The 16,032-nt window shown below is 44.4% G+C and overlaps 1 protein-coding gene across 4 annotated transcripts in view; it reads right to left on the bottom strand.

The window, feature by feature from the left end:
- Positions 1-16,032, bottom strand: part of LOC142291162 (CD99 antigen-like protein 2) — a 102,332-nt gene that overhangs the window by 33,078 nt on the left and 53,222 nt on the right. For 2 of the 4 annotated variants that reach the window (XM_075335469.1, XM_075335472.1), the window contains exons 3-7: positions 8,993-9,028; positions 4,411-4,470; positions 661-693; positions 469-513; positions 244-291 (exon numbers count right to left, since the gene is read on the bottom strand). In XM_075335469.1, the coding sequence (XP_075191584.1) occupies positions 244-291; positions 469-513; positions 661-693; positions 4,411-4,470; positions 8,993-9,028 (222 nt within the window). The remainder of the gene's footprint in view (positions 1-243; positions 292-468; positions 514-660; positions 694-4,410; positions 4,471-8,992; positions 9,029-16,032) is intronic. The other 2 variants (XM_075335470.1, XM_075335471.1) reach the window with 1 other exon arrangement.

Below are 16,032 nucleotides of genomic sequence, written 5' to 3'. Positions count from 1 at the left end.
TGGATAAAGCAAGCATTTATTAATACAACTTGTCAGTAGACCTAAAAAGTGTTCTTTGCCTTAAATATTACACGCTGCATTAATATAATCCGCAATCACAGAAAGTTTTCTTGCGTTTTTCATATACAGATATTTGAAAGAAACTAGCTCATGGGGCAGATATATAGTTTGCCCTTCCTTAAAATTTGTACAGTTTATACCTGCAAGGTCACTCAAAGACATCAAAACATTGAAACTGCTTACCATTTGGATCAGAACGAGGTTTTTCAGTTGGCTTCTTAGGAGGTACAACTTAAAAAAAAAAAAAAAAAAAAAAGAAAAAAAAAGAAAAAGTTGAATTTACCACTTTAAAAGGTCAATAGAGATCTTATCTTATAAATTCATACTTTCCGGATGCTCCTCCGGTATCTCCAAGCAGCGTATACCTATACAGTCACTCACAGACTTCAAAAGGTTCAAACTGCTTACCATTTCCACCAGACGGAGGTTTTGTAGTTGGCTTCTGAGGTACATCTTAAAAAAATGAAAGATATGACAAAAGAATTAAAAGAAATAAAAAAAAAGACCACATTCATTATCACACAATTTTCAGCCCTTTAGAAGCTGATTTTACCATTTTAAAAGGTCAATACGGATCTTATCTTTTAAAATGATACTTACTGGATCCTCCTCCGGTTTCTCCAAAGTCAAATCCTATAAGAAAAAGTTAAAGAACATGTTAAAGTCTTAGGCTATGTGCACACAGTGCGTTTTTCTCGGCGTTTTTGCGCGTTTTTCGGGTGCGTTTTTGGCCTCAAAACTGCATGACTTTGCTTCCCCAGCAAAGTCTATGAGTTTTCATTTTTGCTGTCCCCACACAGCGTTTTTTTTCAGCTGCGTTTTTGTGGTGACCACAAAAACGCAGCATGTCAATTATTCCCGCGTTTTTCACTGCGCTTTTCATCCATTGAGTGCAATGGGATGTTGAAAGACGCAATGAGAAACGCAAATAGCTGCGTTTTGGTGCGTTTCTAAGACCAAAAACGCAGCTATAAACGCAGGAGGTGGGTAGCAAAGTGACGTGTACAGGAAGAGGATTCCTTCTGTCAGTATATACAGAAGCGTGAATCCTCCCGGTACCGTCACCGCTGCGTCCACCTCCCGTCCTGTGCATGTCTGCTGCCGTGCGGCGCCATGTACAGGCGGGAGATGGAAGCGGCTGCGAAAACAAAAGTTAACAGTAGAAAAAAAAAAAAAAAAAAAAAAGTCATACTCACCTGTCTGCAGACTCCCGGTGCCATGCCCGCTCCCATCTCCTCCCGGTCCCGCCACTCCGGGTGTGTGCAGTCTCCCCAGGTACGTATGCCTGCAGGATGCAGGACCTGGCGATGGATCACCTGATGCAGTCACCTGACGCATCAGGTGATCGTAAGTCTCGGGCTGACGCCGGCGCCCAGCCGGTATCAGCGGATTCGTCAGGAGACTTCATCCCTGATTACCGGCAGCTGCTGCAGCGATCGGACGGGATCAGACTCCCGCCCCATCGCTGCAGGAGCTGCCGGTAATCAGCACATAAGTGAGTATTATTTTTTTTATTTTTTTTTGCACCGATGCATCTGCTGATTGTATAATCGGCTTTTATACAATCAGCTGATGTGTGATGTGCTTCAGCCCCTAGAACCTGACACATCATCTGATCGCTTTGCCTTCCAGCAAACCGATCAGATGATATTGGATCCGGATTGGACGGCGTGGGACCCTAACCCAGGATTACTGCGGAGGGGTGTTTATTTCAATAAAGATGGAGTCACTAATTGTGTTGTGTTTTATTTCTAATAAAAATATTTTTCTGTGTGTTGTGTTTTTTTATTTTATCATTACTAGAAATTCATGGTGGCCATGTCTAATATTGGCGTGACACCATGAATTTCGGGCTTAGGGCCAGCTATACAGCTAGCCCTAACTCCATTATTACCCAGCTTAGCCACCCGGCTTCAGGGCAGCTGGAAGAGTTGGATACAGCGCCAGAAGATGGCGCTTCTATGAAAGCGCCATTTTCTGGGGTGGCTGCGGGACTGCAATTCACAGCGGGGGTGCCCAGAAAGCATGGGCACCCTGCACTGTGGATTCCAATCCCCAGCTGCCTAGTTGTACCCGGCTGGACTCAAAAATTGGGCGAAGCTCACGTCATTTTTTTTTAAAATTATTTCATGAAATTCATGAAATAAATTTAAAAAAAAAAAGGGCTTCCCTATATTTTTAGTTCCCAGCCGGGTACAAATAGGCAGCTGGGGGTTGGGGGCAGCCCGTACCTGCCTGCTGTACCCGGCTAGCATACAAAAATATGGCGAAGCCCACGTCATTTTTTTTGTTTGGGGGGGCAAAGAAATCCTGCATACAGTCCTGGAAGGAGGATGCTGAGCCTTGTCGTTCGACAGCTGCTGTCTGCTCTCCTGCATACACTATTGGATGGAGGATGCTGAGCCTTGTAGGTCTGCTCCCCCTGACTCTCCCTCAAGCATACAGTCCTGGATGGAGCATGCTGAGCCTTGTAGTTCTGCAGCTGTCTGCTCTTCTGCATACACTAGTGGAGAATGAAGAACACATTGAAGAAGGAAATGACATCAGACCTTTTTTTTTTTGTTCACTGATAAAAAACGCATAAGGACGCAGTGAGCAAAAACGCAGCAAAACAACGCACCAAATCGCGGCAAAACGCGTGCGTTTTTTGCCGCCTTTTTTCGACGCAGGTGCGTTTTTGTGCGTTTTTAGCGGCCAAAAACGCACAAAAACGCAGCGTCAAAAAAAACGCAGTGTGGGCACATAGCCTTAGAACAAAGGATTTAGCATCAAACTGGTCGATTGCTTGACCTCCCTAATCTGTTCAGCTACAATGAATGATTGGCAAGAGACCTCCCCTCCCCCAGACTCACACATAAGACAGCCTTTATTGGCAAAAACATTTTAGGAATTTATGTCCACATCAACTGAAACACCAAAATTAAAGAAGAAAAATTTGGGGGAAAAAGGAAAAAAAAAAAAAACTTTATCAAAATTAAAGAAATCAATGAGAAGAGAAATATATTCATAATACATGTATGCAGTGGAAGGTGTCGCAAACCGAGCTGCATAGTCTTCTCGGATGCCTCTCGGTCTCGTTCTATTTGCTTCCTTGAGTCTCAGGTACTGACCCGAACATCTAGGTGGTGTTTTCAGCCTAAAGGCCCAGTCACACACAGAGATAAATCTTTGGCAGATCTGTGGTTGCAGTGAAATCGTGGACATATTGTTCCATTTGTTGACAGCCACAAACCTGGCACTGATTGTCCAAATTTCACTGCAACCACAGATCTGCCACAGATTATCTCTGTGTGTGACAGGGCCTTAAGTCCTGGGTTGTGCCTTCTGAGCATGCTCAGCCTGATAGTCTCAATTCTGAGACTAAGTCAGTGGTTCAGGCTTCTGAGCATGCTCAGGCACTTACTGCATCAGGTGTCCAGATGGCGTGGCGCAATCTCATCGGCCGTGGTGACATCACAGATGACGTGGCACGATCCCATTGGCCACAGTGACATCATCAGTGACGCATGGTCACATGGAAGACTGCTCATTGGTTATGCTTTGGGCGGCCCATAGGGATCTCCATCTTGTGGGCTTCCCTTAGGTTATATAAGCCTTGGGTACCCACATGGCCGCGCTCTGTCGTCTTCATATGTGGTACAACAAGCACTTACCACATTAGTACATGGCCAGGCGTCGAAGTCCTCTGGGACTGATACAGGGTTAGGAGGTAGGTGTAGGGCGAAGCATTGCGGTCACATCAGACCGGTTTAGGGTCAGTTGCCGGTTAGGCAGAGATTCTGGGCTACGCTAGTACTGGGTTCACTGGTGGTTAGCCGGTGGAACTCCACAGTAGTCCTTGATAGGAGCTAGTGACCTCTGACTCCTCTACACACCATTGAGTCTCCTCCATTGAGGGATATGGTTAATGTCCACTAAATACACCCTATTCGTACGGTGTACGCCACATATATATATTTGCTTCTGTGAAGTAACAGAAGTGATAAGTTGTAACCTGACGCTGTGAATTAACAGTGCTCGGTGGAGTTTATATTAGAGCATCCGTGTGATCTGTAACACGAGATCTCAGGTCTTGGCGCCCTGTGCAGTAACAGAGTTGCCATTACTATAGCTATACCCCATACTGCTCTGTGTTGTAATAGAGTTCATGGTCTTACCTTTACTTTCCTCCCTGTGGGTTCTTTAACTCAGGGGACTCTGATATTTAGTAGCATTTGCCTAGTTGCAGTTCAGGCACCTATCTACCAGCAGCAGCCATAACATCACTGCACGGTGGACCCTGACTTCTGATAGACTAATAGATGGAGAAATACGCCTATCAGCTAGCCATACCGTAACAGAAGGACTTACCATCAAGGTGATCCGTTTTATCATCTGGACCTGGTTGAGGTTTTGGAGTTGGCTTCAACTCTATAGAAATAAGTCAAAAGTCATCATACCATTTAGGCCGTCAGTCAAAGAAATGTGTGCAGAGTTATACAGTGACGCGGTACAAGTCCTAAACTATATATTAAGCAATGAGGAGATGCGTATACAGTATCTATGTATAATGTTGTTGTCCTGCCTTATCTAAACCTCCAGCAGTATAGTAGAGCGGTCATCAAATCTTCCCACACTACTGAAAAAGTAAGGAGCATGCTAATTCTGCCCCGGTCTATACAGCAGAGCAAGAAAACGATCTCCAAAAATACAAGAAATAATATCCCACTGCAGGGGTGTCAAACTCTGCTGGATATGTGTGGGCCACACTGGAAAAAAAATAATTTTGGGGGGGCCGCATTCTTTGCATGACAGTGATTTTTAGGGATACCCCTTTTTTTTTTTATATACACACCTTTTATTTTTTTTACCAACTTTCGCTTATTTAATTTTTTTATATTGCATCCATCGTATGGGTAATGGTACACTTATAGCTTGGTAGATACAGATGTGGTGATAAACATGAACCTTTTTTATTTTAGTGCATTTATAAAACAGCATTTTTAGTGGTAAAAAAAAAATTCATGTCTAGGTTTAATTTTTTTTTTTTTTACATTTTACCCCCTTGTAAGTAATATCATCTTACTAAATAGTAATTTTGGCCAAAATCTTTTAGTAATGTGCCCATCCTTGTCCTCTTCTTGTAGTAATGTGACCCATCCTGTTTCCATCTTGTAGTAATGTGCCCATCTTGGTCACCTTCTTGTAATGTGCTACATCCTGGTCCTCTTCTTGTAGTAATATGCTAATCCTGCTAATGTGCTCCATCATAGACCCCTTATTGTAGTATTGTGCCTCATCCTGGTTTTATCTTGTAGTAATGCCCCATTCTGGTCCCTTTCTTGTAGTAATGTGCCCATCCTTGTCCCCCTTTTGGAGTAATATGCCAATCCTGTTCCCCTTCTTGTAATTATGTGCCCATCCTGGTGCCCTTGTAGTAATGTGCCCTTCTTTCTCCCTGATTTGGAGTAATGTCCCCATACTGGTCCCCTTCTTCATGTCCTATCCTGTTATAATGTCCCCTATTGTGCCATTATTCACAAACAAAAAAAAAAAAAAAAAAAAAAGGAAGATTCTTCTCACACGTCTTCTGTTCCCTTAACATCCTCGGTTCTGCACGTGGCCTGCACTGTAGACGTCTTGATGATCACAGCCCGGTTCAGGGGACCCCAATGTCAGTGTTTTACTTCAGTTCAATGTGTGTCCTTAGATGCACATTTAATTGAAGTGTATTGCAAGCACCGCACATAGCTGCTGGCCTCTGTTTGGCCGACTGCTGGCATTGGTATTGCTGTGCTTGTCTGTTGTGCAGCACCGGCAATATAATTTAACTGAATGTACGTCTAAGGACGCACATTCAACTGAAGTAAATAGCTGAGGTCTGCGGCCCACTGGATCGGGCCGCCATTGTCAAGGAGTCTACAGTGCCAGCGGATCGCATGAAGCAGCCTTAGGGGCTGTGTGTTTGACACCCCTGGCCGAGTGTCAGTGTGCCAATGTCAGAAATGCAGGATTTCAGTGTTATGTGACACACCAATATTAAAAAAACATTATATACTTTTTTCTGATTAAATATTCTATTTAGTTTTTATTCCAAGTAAAAAAAAAAATGGGATACTGAAGAAATGGATGCTTTAAAATAAGATACAAAATGTGTTGTGAGCAGAGGACTGCACATTACCAAAGTTTGATAATGTAAAGACTCCATATTGGTGATTATAACTATTTAATATCCTTTACACGTCAGAAGTTGTGTTTGGTGTGGTTTCAAAGAGCTTATGTTAAAGGGAATTTGTCAGAAGGTTTTTGCTATGTAATCTGATAGAAGTGTAACATTGGTGTTCATATATATTATATACATACACACACACATATAATATATATCCTATGGGTGTCCTGTGACAGAAGAGCTCGAGAGCCACGAAGGAGAGATTCTGACCAGAGAAAAATAAAAAAAAAAAAAACACATCTACAATACAAAGTGACAGAAACAGTCTACTAGGCATTGCCCCCACCTAGCCAGAATCCTACTCCACACTGATGAGGGGCAACACCCCGAAACAGCTGTCTGTGGATGGATACCTGGCCTTGGTAATTCCCTTGTCATATCTTTAAACTTGTCAAAGAGTTGGATATTGACTAAAAGGGCCACTTAATATGGTGGTTATGGTGGTCTCCTAAAAAGAGCCACTCCTTGGCTAGGTCCTTCCCGGAGGAATATCTGGCTAGTTTCTCTGTTGAAACTCCTAACAGAGGCTCCTCGGACTTTTTTGCTTATTTATTTAGTAACTCTTAAGCAGATTTCCACTTAAAAAAGTGGAAAGTGTTATCACTAAACCCAGAAGATTACTTTTTCAGCAAATGTCTTGCAAAACTGACAGTAATCAGCAGTCAACAGACTTGTTATCAGTTTCTTATGAGGTAATGACTAAAAGGTACCGTCACACTAAGCAACATCGCTAGCAACATCGCTGCTGAGGCACGACTTTTGTGACGTAACAGCGATCTTGCTAGCGATGTCGCTGTGTGTGACATCCAGCAACAACCTGGCCCCTGCTGTGAGGTCGCTGGTTGTTGCTGAATGTCCTGGACCATTTTTTAGTTGTTGCTCTCCCGCTGTGAAGCACACATCGCTGTGTGTGACAGCGAGAAAGCAACAACTGAATGTACAGTGAGTAGGGAGCCGGCTTCTGCGGACGCTGGTAACCAATGTAAATATCGGGTAACCAAGAAGCCCTTTCCTTGGTTACCCGATATTTACCTTCGTTACCAGCGTCCACCGCTCACGCAGCGAGTGCCGGCTCCTAGCTAGAGTACACATCGGGTTAATTACCCGATGTGTAGTCTGGCTATGTGTGCAGGGAGCCAGCGCTAAGCGGTGTGCGCTGGTAACATGGGTAAATATCTGGTTGGTTACCCGATATTTACCTTAGTTACCAAGCGCAGCATCGCTTCCATGCGTCGCTGCTGGCTGGGGGCTGGTCACTGGTGAGATCTGCCTGTGTGACAGCTCACCAGCAACCCGTGTAGCGACGCTCCAGCGATCCCTGCCAGGTCAGGTTGCTGGTGGGATCGCTGGAGCGTCGCTTAGTTTGACGGTACCTTAAGTGATAACCAGTATATCTAAACTTCCTATATTTCTGCTGTAAAATGCAATGACTTTTCAGGTTACTTCTCTGACATTGTTGGTTCTGGTACACAAATTTTCAAATGTGTATATAGCCTATACAGTGTGTCCACCCATATCCTGTCCACCGCCATTAACTTGAGAACGGCGGCAGCTATAGGCAAAGAAGTGGTGTCTAGGTATAGTAAAGTAGCCATGCGCTATGCAATGAAATCACCTATAGCGCCACCTGGTGGAAAACAACGGAGTTAGCATTTTTTTTTTTTTTAAAACGGAATGAGATAGAGAAAAAAGTGAATTACAAAGTTGTAGGGCATCAATTTAACACGAATCGACACCTTGCATACAGAAATGCTATGCTATGAAACCAATGACCCCCCCCCCCCCCTCCCAAAACATTGAATGCTGGTCACGCATATGGCGCTCAATTGACTTGATGCTCAAAGTGGCCCCCGTCAGCTGCAATGCACATCTGGACTCTGGACAGCATACTGTATCTTGCTGCACGTTATGCAATATGGTAGGTGACACGTTTGCACAAGCATCTGTGATACGTTGTAGGTCCTGCAATGTTAGTGGAGGGGTCACATACACCTACTGTTTGATGTGATCTCACAGAAAGAAGTCCAATGGGGTCAGGTCAGGTGAGCGTGGAGGCCACTCACACAGCCACCATACCCAATGACTTGTAGGAAGGTCTCCATGAGGTATCGCTTCACGTCCGCAGCCTTGTGAGGTTTACACATACTAATCATAGCATTTCTGTATGCAAGGTGTCTATTCATATCGAATTGAGCGAATTAATGATGCCCTACAACTTTGTAATTCACTTTTTTTCTCTCTCTCGTTCCGTTTTCGAAATAAAAATGCTAACTTTGTTGTTTTCCACCAGGTGGTGCTATAGGTGGTTTCATTGCCTAACGCATGGCTACTTTACTATACCTAGACACCACTTCTATGCCTATAGCTGCCGCCGTTCTCAAGTTAATGGCGGTGAACAGGATATGGGTGGACACGCTGTATAACCTGCTTGTTGCAATTCTGTTAACTTGTGTTCACTAGAACTATGCTGCGATGTAGCACGACCTGCAATATGACCAACACTGCAGTATATCCCCAATATCCCCAGCCTTATAGATGAAGAATTTGGAGTCAGATTTTTTTTTTTTTTTAAATAAAGAGAAAGTGTAAAAATTGAAACATTAGCTTTCAAACAATCTTTTCTCTCTTTACTTTTCTCTGTCCTCATTTAAGAATACTGTATGTTTAATAAAAGCAATACAAATAATGTTCACAAATAACAAGGATTCATGAAGTCATTCTTACCATCTGGGCCAAATGCATCTGATAAGTCAAAACCTGCTGCATAACAAAAAAAATTGGAAAAAGAAAGATTGTTTATCACATTCAACATTGAGCTTATTTAGCGTAGAAAACAATTATGCTTCAGAGGCCATATCAATAAAAGGGAACCAGTCACCTGAAATTTCGCTATTAAACTAAAAGAATCCCCTTCTGCAGCTCCTGGGCTGCATTCTAGAAAGGTTCATGACATTTTCATCAGCAGCGTCATCCAAGTACCCGCCCATAATCTCGCGCCTGCGCAATAAGATCACCGGCGCTGGAGATTTGAACAGTGCTCAGTCCCGCGATAGTGCCGCTGGGCATGCGCCAGACTTCAGGAGCACTGAGTAACAGGAGAGCGGCGGCATCATCTGTCAATCAACACTGGGGGACAGCGAACAGCGGCAGGAGGGGGAGGAATAACGGACGCAATACAGCCCGTCCCTATGGCCATAAAACATCATTATCATACCAAAAAGGTAAGATTTTATAAAGTATTTAGGTCTGAAAGGGGGGCCAGTAGGAAGATGAACCTTTCTAGAATGCAGCCCAGGAGCTGTAGAAGGGGATTCTTTTAGGTTAATAGTGAAATTTCAGGTGAAGGTTCCCTTTAACATGTATAAATATAAGTGTGGTCAATACAAAGGACATTCCTTCTTAGAAAGTATTAAGCGACATTCATTACATGTCTAGGAAAGGCAATTTTAGCATCTAAATAGGAAAGGGTTCTTCACAGAGCGGTCAAACTGTGGATTGCTATACTGCAAGAGGTAGTAATGGCGGATACTATAAGGTCACTTAAAAAGGGATGGATGATTTTTGTGTAACACATGGTATTGTGGGTTATTAATGATCAATTATACATTATTTATCCCTGGCGTGGCCTGGACGGCAATGTGAAGAGACGTGTTTGTGGAGCTCTCCTGCAAACTCCCTTGATAAATCCCTGAATACCGCTGTTATCACTGCCTCAGCCGGCTGTCAGGAAGATAAGGTGGTGAGGACTTATCTGGAGTGAGTCTGGTGGATGCAGAGAGGTGCCATGGTCCGTCACAGGCAAAAAGATAATGGAGGCGGGAAAGTCCCCAGCTCTCAGGATGGTGCCATGATAAGGCAGGAAGCTGAGAAGGTTAATGCAGCCTGTCAGGAGAGGATGCAGGTCGCAGCAAGGCTGGAGAAATTTGCCCGGACTTCAGAGAAATCACATCAGCATACAGATAACAGAGGTGAGGAGGGAGAAGACAATGCCAGCTCTGATGAGATGGGGGATGGTGAACATCAGCAAGATAAGACAGGAGAAGTAGAGGAAGCACATAGTGCAGACCAGGCTCCAGAAAACCCCACTTTAAAGGACATTTTTGCAGTGGTGTCTTTTTGTAAAGAGGCTCTGACTTCCCTGACGAAGCAAGTTAAGGGATTACAGGCAGAGGTTGCTGACATTAAGAAAGACCTCAAGAAAGCAGACCTGAGAACAACGGCTGTAGAGGAGAGAGTGGGGATAACAGAGGATCATATTACAAAACTACAAAAGTCTGAAAAAACATTTGCACAGCAGATAGCTGAAATCATGGCAAAAAATGATGATTTAGAGAACCGCTCTAGAAGAAATAATATCAGAATTGTCGGCATCCCTGAGAAAGCGGAAGGAAGAAACCCCACTGAATATGTAGAAGACTGGCTCAGGGGGAAAATGGGTGCTAATGTCTTATCCAAGCTCTATGCTTTGGAACGTGCACACAGAGTCCCGATGCAGCCACAACCAGCAGGCAGGGGCCCTCGCACTATGCTAGCCAAGCTCCTCAACTACAGAGACAGGGACACTATACTGCGAAAGGCAAGAGACATGGAGGATCTTATGATTGACGGCCAGAGAATTTCCATATACCCGGACTACTCCATTTCTGTTCAAAAGCTACGTATGAGTTTTACAGGAGTAAAGAGGCGCCTGCGAGAGATGGGGGTGCAATACTCAATGATGTTCCCGGCAAAGCTAAGAGTGATGGCGTTGGAGCGGGTGCACTTTTTTACAACTCCAGAGGAAGCCATGCAGTGGTTGGACGCAAACGAAAAGCGGATCCGTTTGAAGGAATGAGCTGACTGTCTGAATCTGCAGTGTGTTGGAGAAGGCCGGCTGAGGCTCTACAACATCCTTAGGAGCTTACAGGGGACCCTTCTTGTTTTTTCTTTTTTCTTCTCCTTCCCTTTGGGATTGAGGTAGTATGCAGGGGGAATGCGAAGGGTTTGATGTGAGCTTCGCAGGACATGGGGACTGCCTAATTTGGCGTGGTGGTGGTATTTACAATTTGAGATTCCAGTTTAATTACTGTTCGCCATTTTACTGTTATATTGGTTGAGTGGAATATGATTATACATAGAAAGGGGGGGAGTGGAGAATTGTTGGAAAAGGGACGAGTTTTAAAATGTGTCTAAGAGGGGAAGGCGAGGGAGGTAGGGGGGAATTTAGTAGGGATTATGGACCAGGTTTGGAAAACCCGATGCTTCACGGGAGTACTCGAAAACAGGAAGTGGTGGGGAGTAGGAGGGGAGGGGAGCAGGGGGGGAGGGGGGAAAGGGGTAGGGTAGAGGCAGCATTGGGAGATACTACAAGGTTTGATGGTTTTACTGGGTGGGATAATGGGGGATAGAATTAAGGTGTTGAGTTGGAATATTAGAGGGTTATCAGATAGGTCTAGGAGAGCGGCAATAATTAAATATGTTCAAGACCAGAACCAGTCAGTAATATGTCTACTAGAAACGCATCTAACAAAGGAGACAACACATGTTTTAAATAGGAGATGGGTGCAGAAGGCCTATCACTCCACCTTTTCCAACTATGCAAGGGGTGTATCACTGCTGATCCATAACTCTGTGCAATATGAAGAGATAGAAGTGTATGTGGATAAAGAGGGACAGTGTGTGGCCGTCAAGTGTAAAATATTTGGCAGACTCATGTGTATAGCTGCAATATATATACCACCTCCATATAAGTGCACCAAACTAAGGGAGATAAGGGAGTTCTCTTAGAAGGGGGGAGTAATCCCTTTTTTACTGGTGGGGGACTTCAATAATGTGATAGACCTGTACTGGGATAGGAGTAGTAGACCTCCAGGTATTCAGGATAGTTGTATGACTTCGTTTGGCACTCTTATTGGGGAACTTGGAATGGTGGATGCCTGGCGAGTGAGGAATGGGAGGGTATCCTGCTTCTCTTGTTATTCGGCTTCGCATAACACTCTGTCCCGCATTGACATGGCTCTAGCTAGTGATCTGATGGATGCAATGATAAGTGACGTGCAATATCTGACAAGAGTGATTTCAGATCATAGCCCAATTCTAGTGTCCATACGACGGGGGACCCTGACAGGGGGAAGGAGGGGAGAGTGGAAGCTTCATCCAACATGGATCCGTCATATTAATATGGGGAATATAGAACGGGATCTTGGGGATTTCTTTATCCACAACGAGGGTAGCACTGGTCCGCTGGTGGTATGGGATGCGATGAAGGCATACCTCAGGGGGCTCCTGTTCAGGGATATCTGTAAACGTAAAACACAGACGAGGCAGGATGAGAAAGATAGGCTGGAGGCCTTAGATAAGGCAGAGCTGGAAGCAATCCGGAGTACTACTACGGACGCGAAGCAAAATCTTAGGCAGGCGCATGAACAGGTTAATAAGATGCTTTTGGAGAAGGCGGCAAGGAAGCAGGCATTCCAAAAATTGCATTTTTATGAGGAGGGGGAAAAAGTTGGTCATCTATTATCGGTCATAGCTGCAGCTCAAAGGAGTAGTTCATTTGTGCATGGTATGGACACGGTGGAGGGGACACAGGTCACTGAGGTTGAGGCGATCCTTGAGGTCTTTAAAGATTTCTATCGCACGCTATATTCTTCTAGCGGAGAGATGAGGGTGGAAGAGGTGGACTCATTTCTTGAGCGAGGTGAGCTTCCGGTGTTGTCTGTGGTGGATAGAGATAAACTGGAGTCACCTATTACTATTGATGAACTGGAGGGCGCTCTGCATGGCATGAGCAATGACAAGGCACCGGGAGCAGACGGGCTACCAGTTGAAATTTATAAACAGTTAGAAGAAATCCTATTACCCAAACTATTGAAAGTCTTTGAGGTGGCGGAGGGGGAAGGTGTATTGCCTGAATCTATGAGAGAAGCAATAATAGTAGTAATTCCTAAGGAGGATAAAAATCCGAGGCTTCCAGACTCATATAGACCCATCTCGTTATTAACAGCGGACGTGAAGCTTCTGGCTAAGGTGTTGTCAAACCGGCTGACTGGAGTTATATCTAACCTAATCCATATGGACCAATCAGGGTTCATGGCCAATAGGTCGACAGCTGCTAATATCAGGAGATTGTACCTTAATCTACAGTTGCCGCCTGACAACCCTGGCCGGAGGGTGATCGCTTCGTTAGATGCCCAGAAAGCGTTCGATAGTGTTGAGTGGGGGTATCTGTGGAAAGTGTTGCAGCATATGGGTTTTGGCCCACGGTTTGTAAAGTGGGTGCAGCTGTTGTATAATAGGCCTACTGCTAAAGTTAGAGTCAACGGTATGACCTCCTCAGCGTTTGAGTTGAACCGGGGAACGAGGCAGGGCTGCCCACTATCGCCGCTCCTATTTGCTATTGCAATAGAGCCTCTGGCGGCGGCCATTAGGAAAACAAAGGAGATCCATGGATTTAAGTATGGGCATTTAGAGGAGAAAATAGCTCTTTATGCTGACGATTTATTACTTTTCTTGGGGGATCCATCAGCCTCATTGGATCATGCCATGCAGATAATAGAGAAATTTGGAGAAGTTTCGGGACTGACCATTAATTGGTCTAAATCGAGCCTCTTTAAGGTGGATGGGGAAGTAGCCTGGACAAATGAGGATACTGGGGCTAACAAATTGAAGAATGTGGACGAATTTAAATATCTAGGTATCCAGATATCTCTGCCAGTAGAAAAATACATACAGGTGAACTTATGGCCGCTCCTTAAAAAATTGAGAACCAAGGTGGATGCCTGGAACAAGCTACATTTGTCAGTTGTTGGAAGGGTTAATTTACTAAAGATGGTAGTAATGCCTAAACTCCTATACATACTGCACAATGCCCCTGTTTGTATTTCAAGGAAAAGATTTAAAGGGATAAACTCGCTGTTTAGGGACCTGGTGTGGGGTAAAAAGCAGCCTAGGGTGCGATTAGAGACTTTACAAAGGCCGAAGGATGAGGGGGGTCTAGCAATCCCAAATCCGGAATTGTATTATATAGCGGCGCAATGTCAACACCTCAGGGGTTGGTCTGATCGAGAGAAAGATGGGGGCATTAAAGAAGTACTGGAATACATAGTGGGTAGAAGTCCATTGGTAATGGGACTAGAGGATGGTGCGGTGGGGCTCCTGGGTAGAACATCTCCTACAATGGCACTTATAAATAAGACCTGGGATAGGCTGAAAAGGGTGAGAGGGGTGACCCGGTTAACTAAGTTTACACCTATCTGGGATAACCGTAATCTCCCGGAGATTCAGAAAATGGGGAATATTGAGGAGTGGAGACGCAAGGGTGTGATATACATGCATCAGATATTGGACGGAGGAATTGTGAAATCGTTCCCGCAGTTACAGAGTGAGTTTCAGTTACCGGCGTCCGGCTGGCTCCACTACAGACAATTAAAACATGCGATTGCAGCCCAAGCGGCTAAACAAAGTGTGGCCATACAGACTGACCTGGTACTGGAGTATGTGTGTAAGGGCGGAGGAAGCACTAAAGGGATCATTTCTGGCACGTATAAAGATAAAGATATACTACATACCTTTCTGTTAGAATACCCAATTAAAACTAAATCTAAATGGGAGGAGGAAGTTGGGCCGATAACGGAGGAGGTGTGGGAGAGTATCCTGGAGTATGTCCCTAAACTTTCCATGAACGAACCGGCCAGACTATCTCACCTATACGTGATTCACCGGGTATATAGGTCTCCCTTACTGATGTTTAAAATGGGGTTGAAAAGGAATTCGGAGTGTCCAAGGTGTCAGGGATCTGACGCAGGTATTTTTCACATGATGTGGTCTTGTCCGAGACTGGTCTCCTTTTGGACTAAGGTTATCCACAAGATAGGAAGAACATATGGGTGTGTCCTCCCCAGGGAACCAGTGATATGCCTATTGGGATATGTTGAGGAGCTTGGGGTGGAAAATACTATGAAAATTGTCATTGCTAGGCTGCTGTATGCGGCAAGAAAGCTAATCGCCAGGTCCTGGATTAAAAAAGACCCCCCGACCAGGGGAGAGTACATTAAAAGGGTGAAATGTATTCTTCAGCTGGAACGGGGAGTGTATGAAAGAAGGGGGAATGTTAAAATGTTTGAGAAGCTCTGGTCTCCTTGGCTGCAATGCGAATAAGACGAGTGATGGACCAGTAAACTGATATGGGACGGGGATAGCCGTCTGAGACCTCTGATGTGTATGTTTTGTTTTATTTGTGTTACTAGTTGTTCCTCCTGCACAACGGGATGGTTGCTATACTACAGTTGAAGGGTATTATAAGTGTGTGCTATATGGGATGTAGTATCGGGGAGAAGTGTTGCTGCCGGGGTGGGGGAGGGGGCGGGAGGGGGAGTTAAAGGGGTAATAGATGTGATAAATTTAATTTGGATGCCGATTTGTTATTCTGTTGTATGTACTCTGTTTTAATAAAAAAGTATCTGATTTTAAAAAAAAAAAAAAAAAAAAAAAAAATACATTATTTATCCCTACAAAGGTTGACATTTATGAGCCTGTCGTCTTCTTCTAGCTATGTAACTAGCTTTCAAAGTTGGTCAGTGACGACAGATTTGAATTAAAGGGGCTGGCCACCACTTTTTTTTTATTGATAGGCCAACCAAATCTGATCGGCGGGGTGTGCGACACTCGGCATCCCCCAATCGGCTGTTATCGACACCAAGTTCTCCGATAAAACTAAGGAGGCCGCCGACTGGTATTGCAGATCCACCCGCCATTCATATCAATATGCAAGAATGTAAATAAAA

The sequence above is a fragment of the Anomaloglossus baeobatrachus genome, chromosome 2 (genome assembly GCF_048569485.1).
Source record: "Anomaloglossus baeobatrachus isolate aAnoBae1 chromosome 2, aAnoBae1.hap1, whole genome shotgun sequence".
NCBI classification, from domain to species: domain Eukaryota; kingdom Metazoa; phylum Chordata; class Amphibia; order Anura; family Aromobatidae; genus Anomaloglossus; species Anomaloglossus baeobatrachus.
This window is presented reverse-complemented; position numbering and strand designations above follow the sequence as displayed.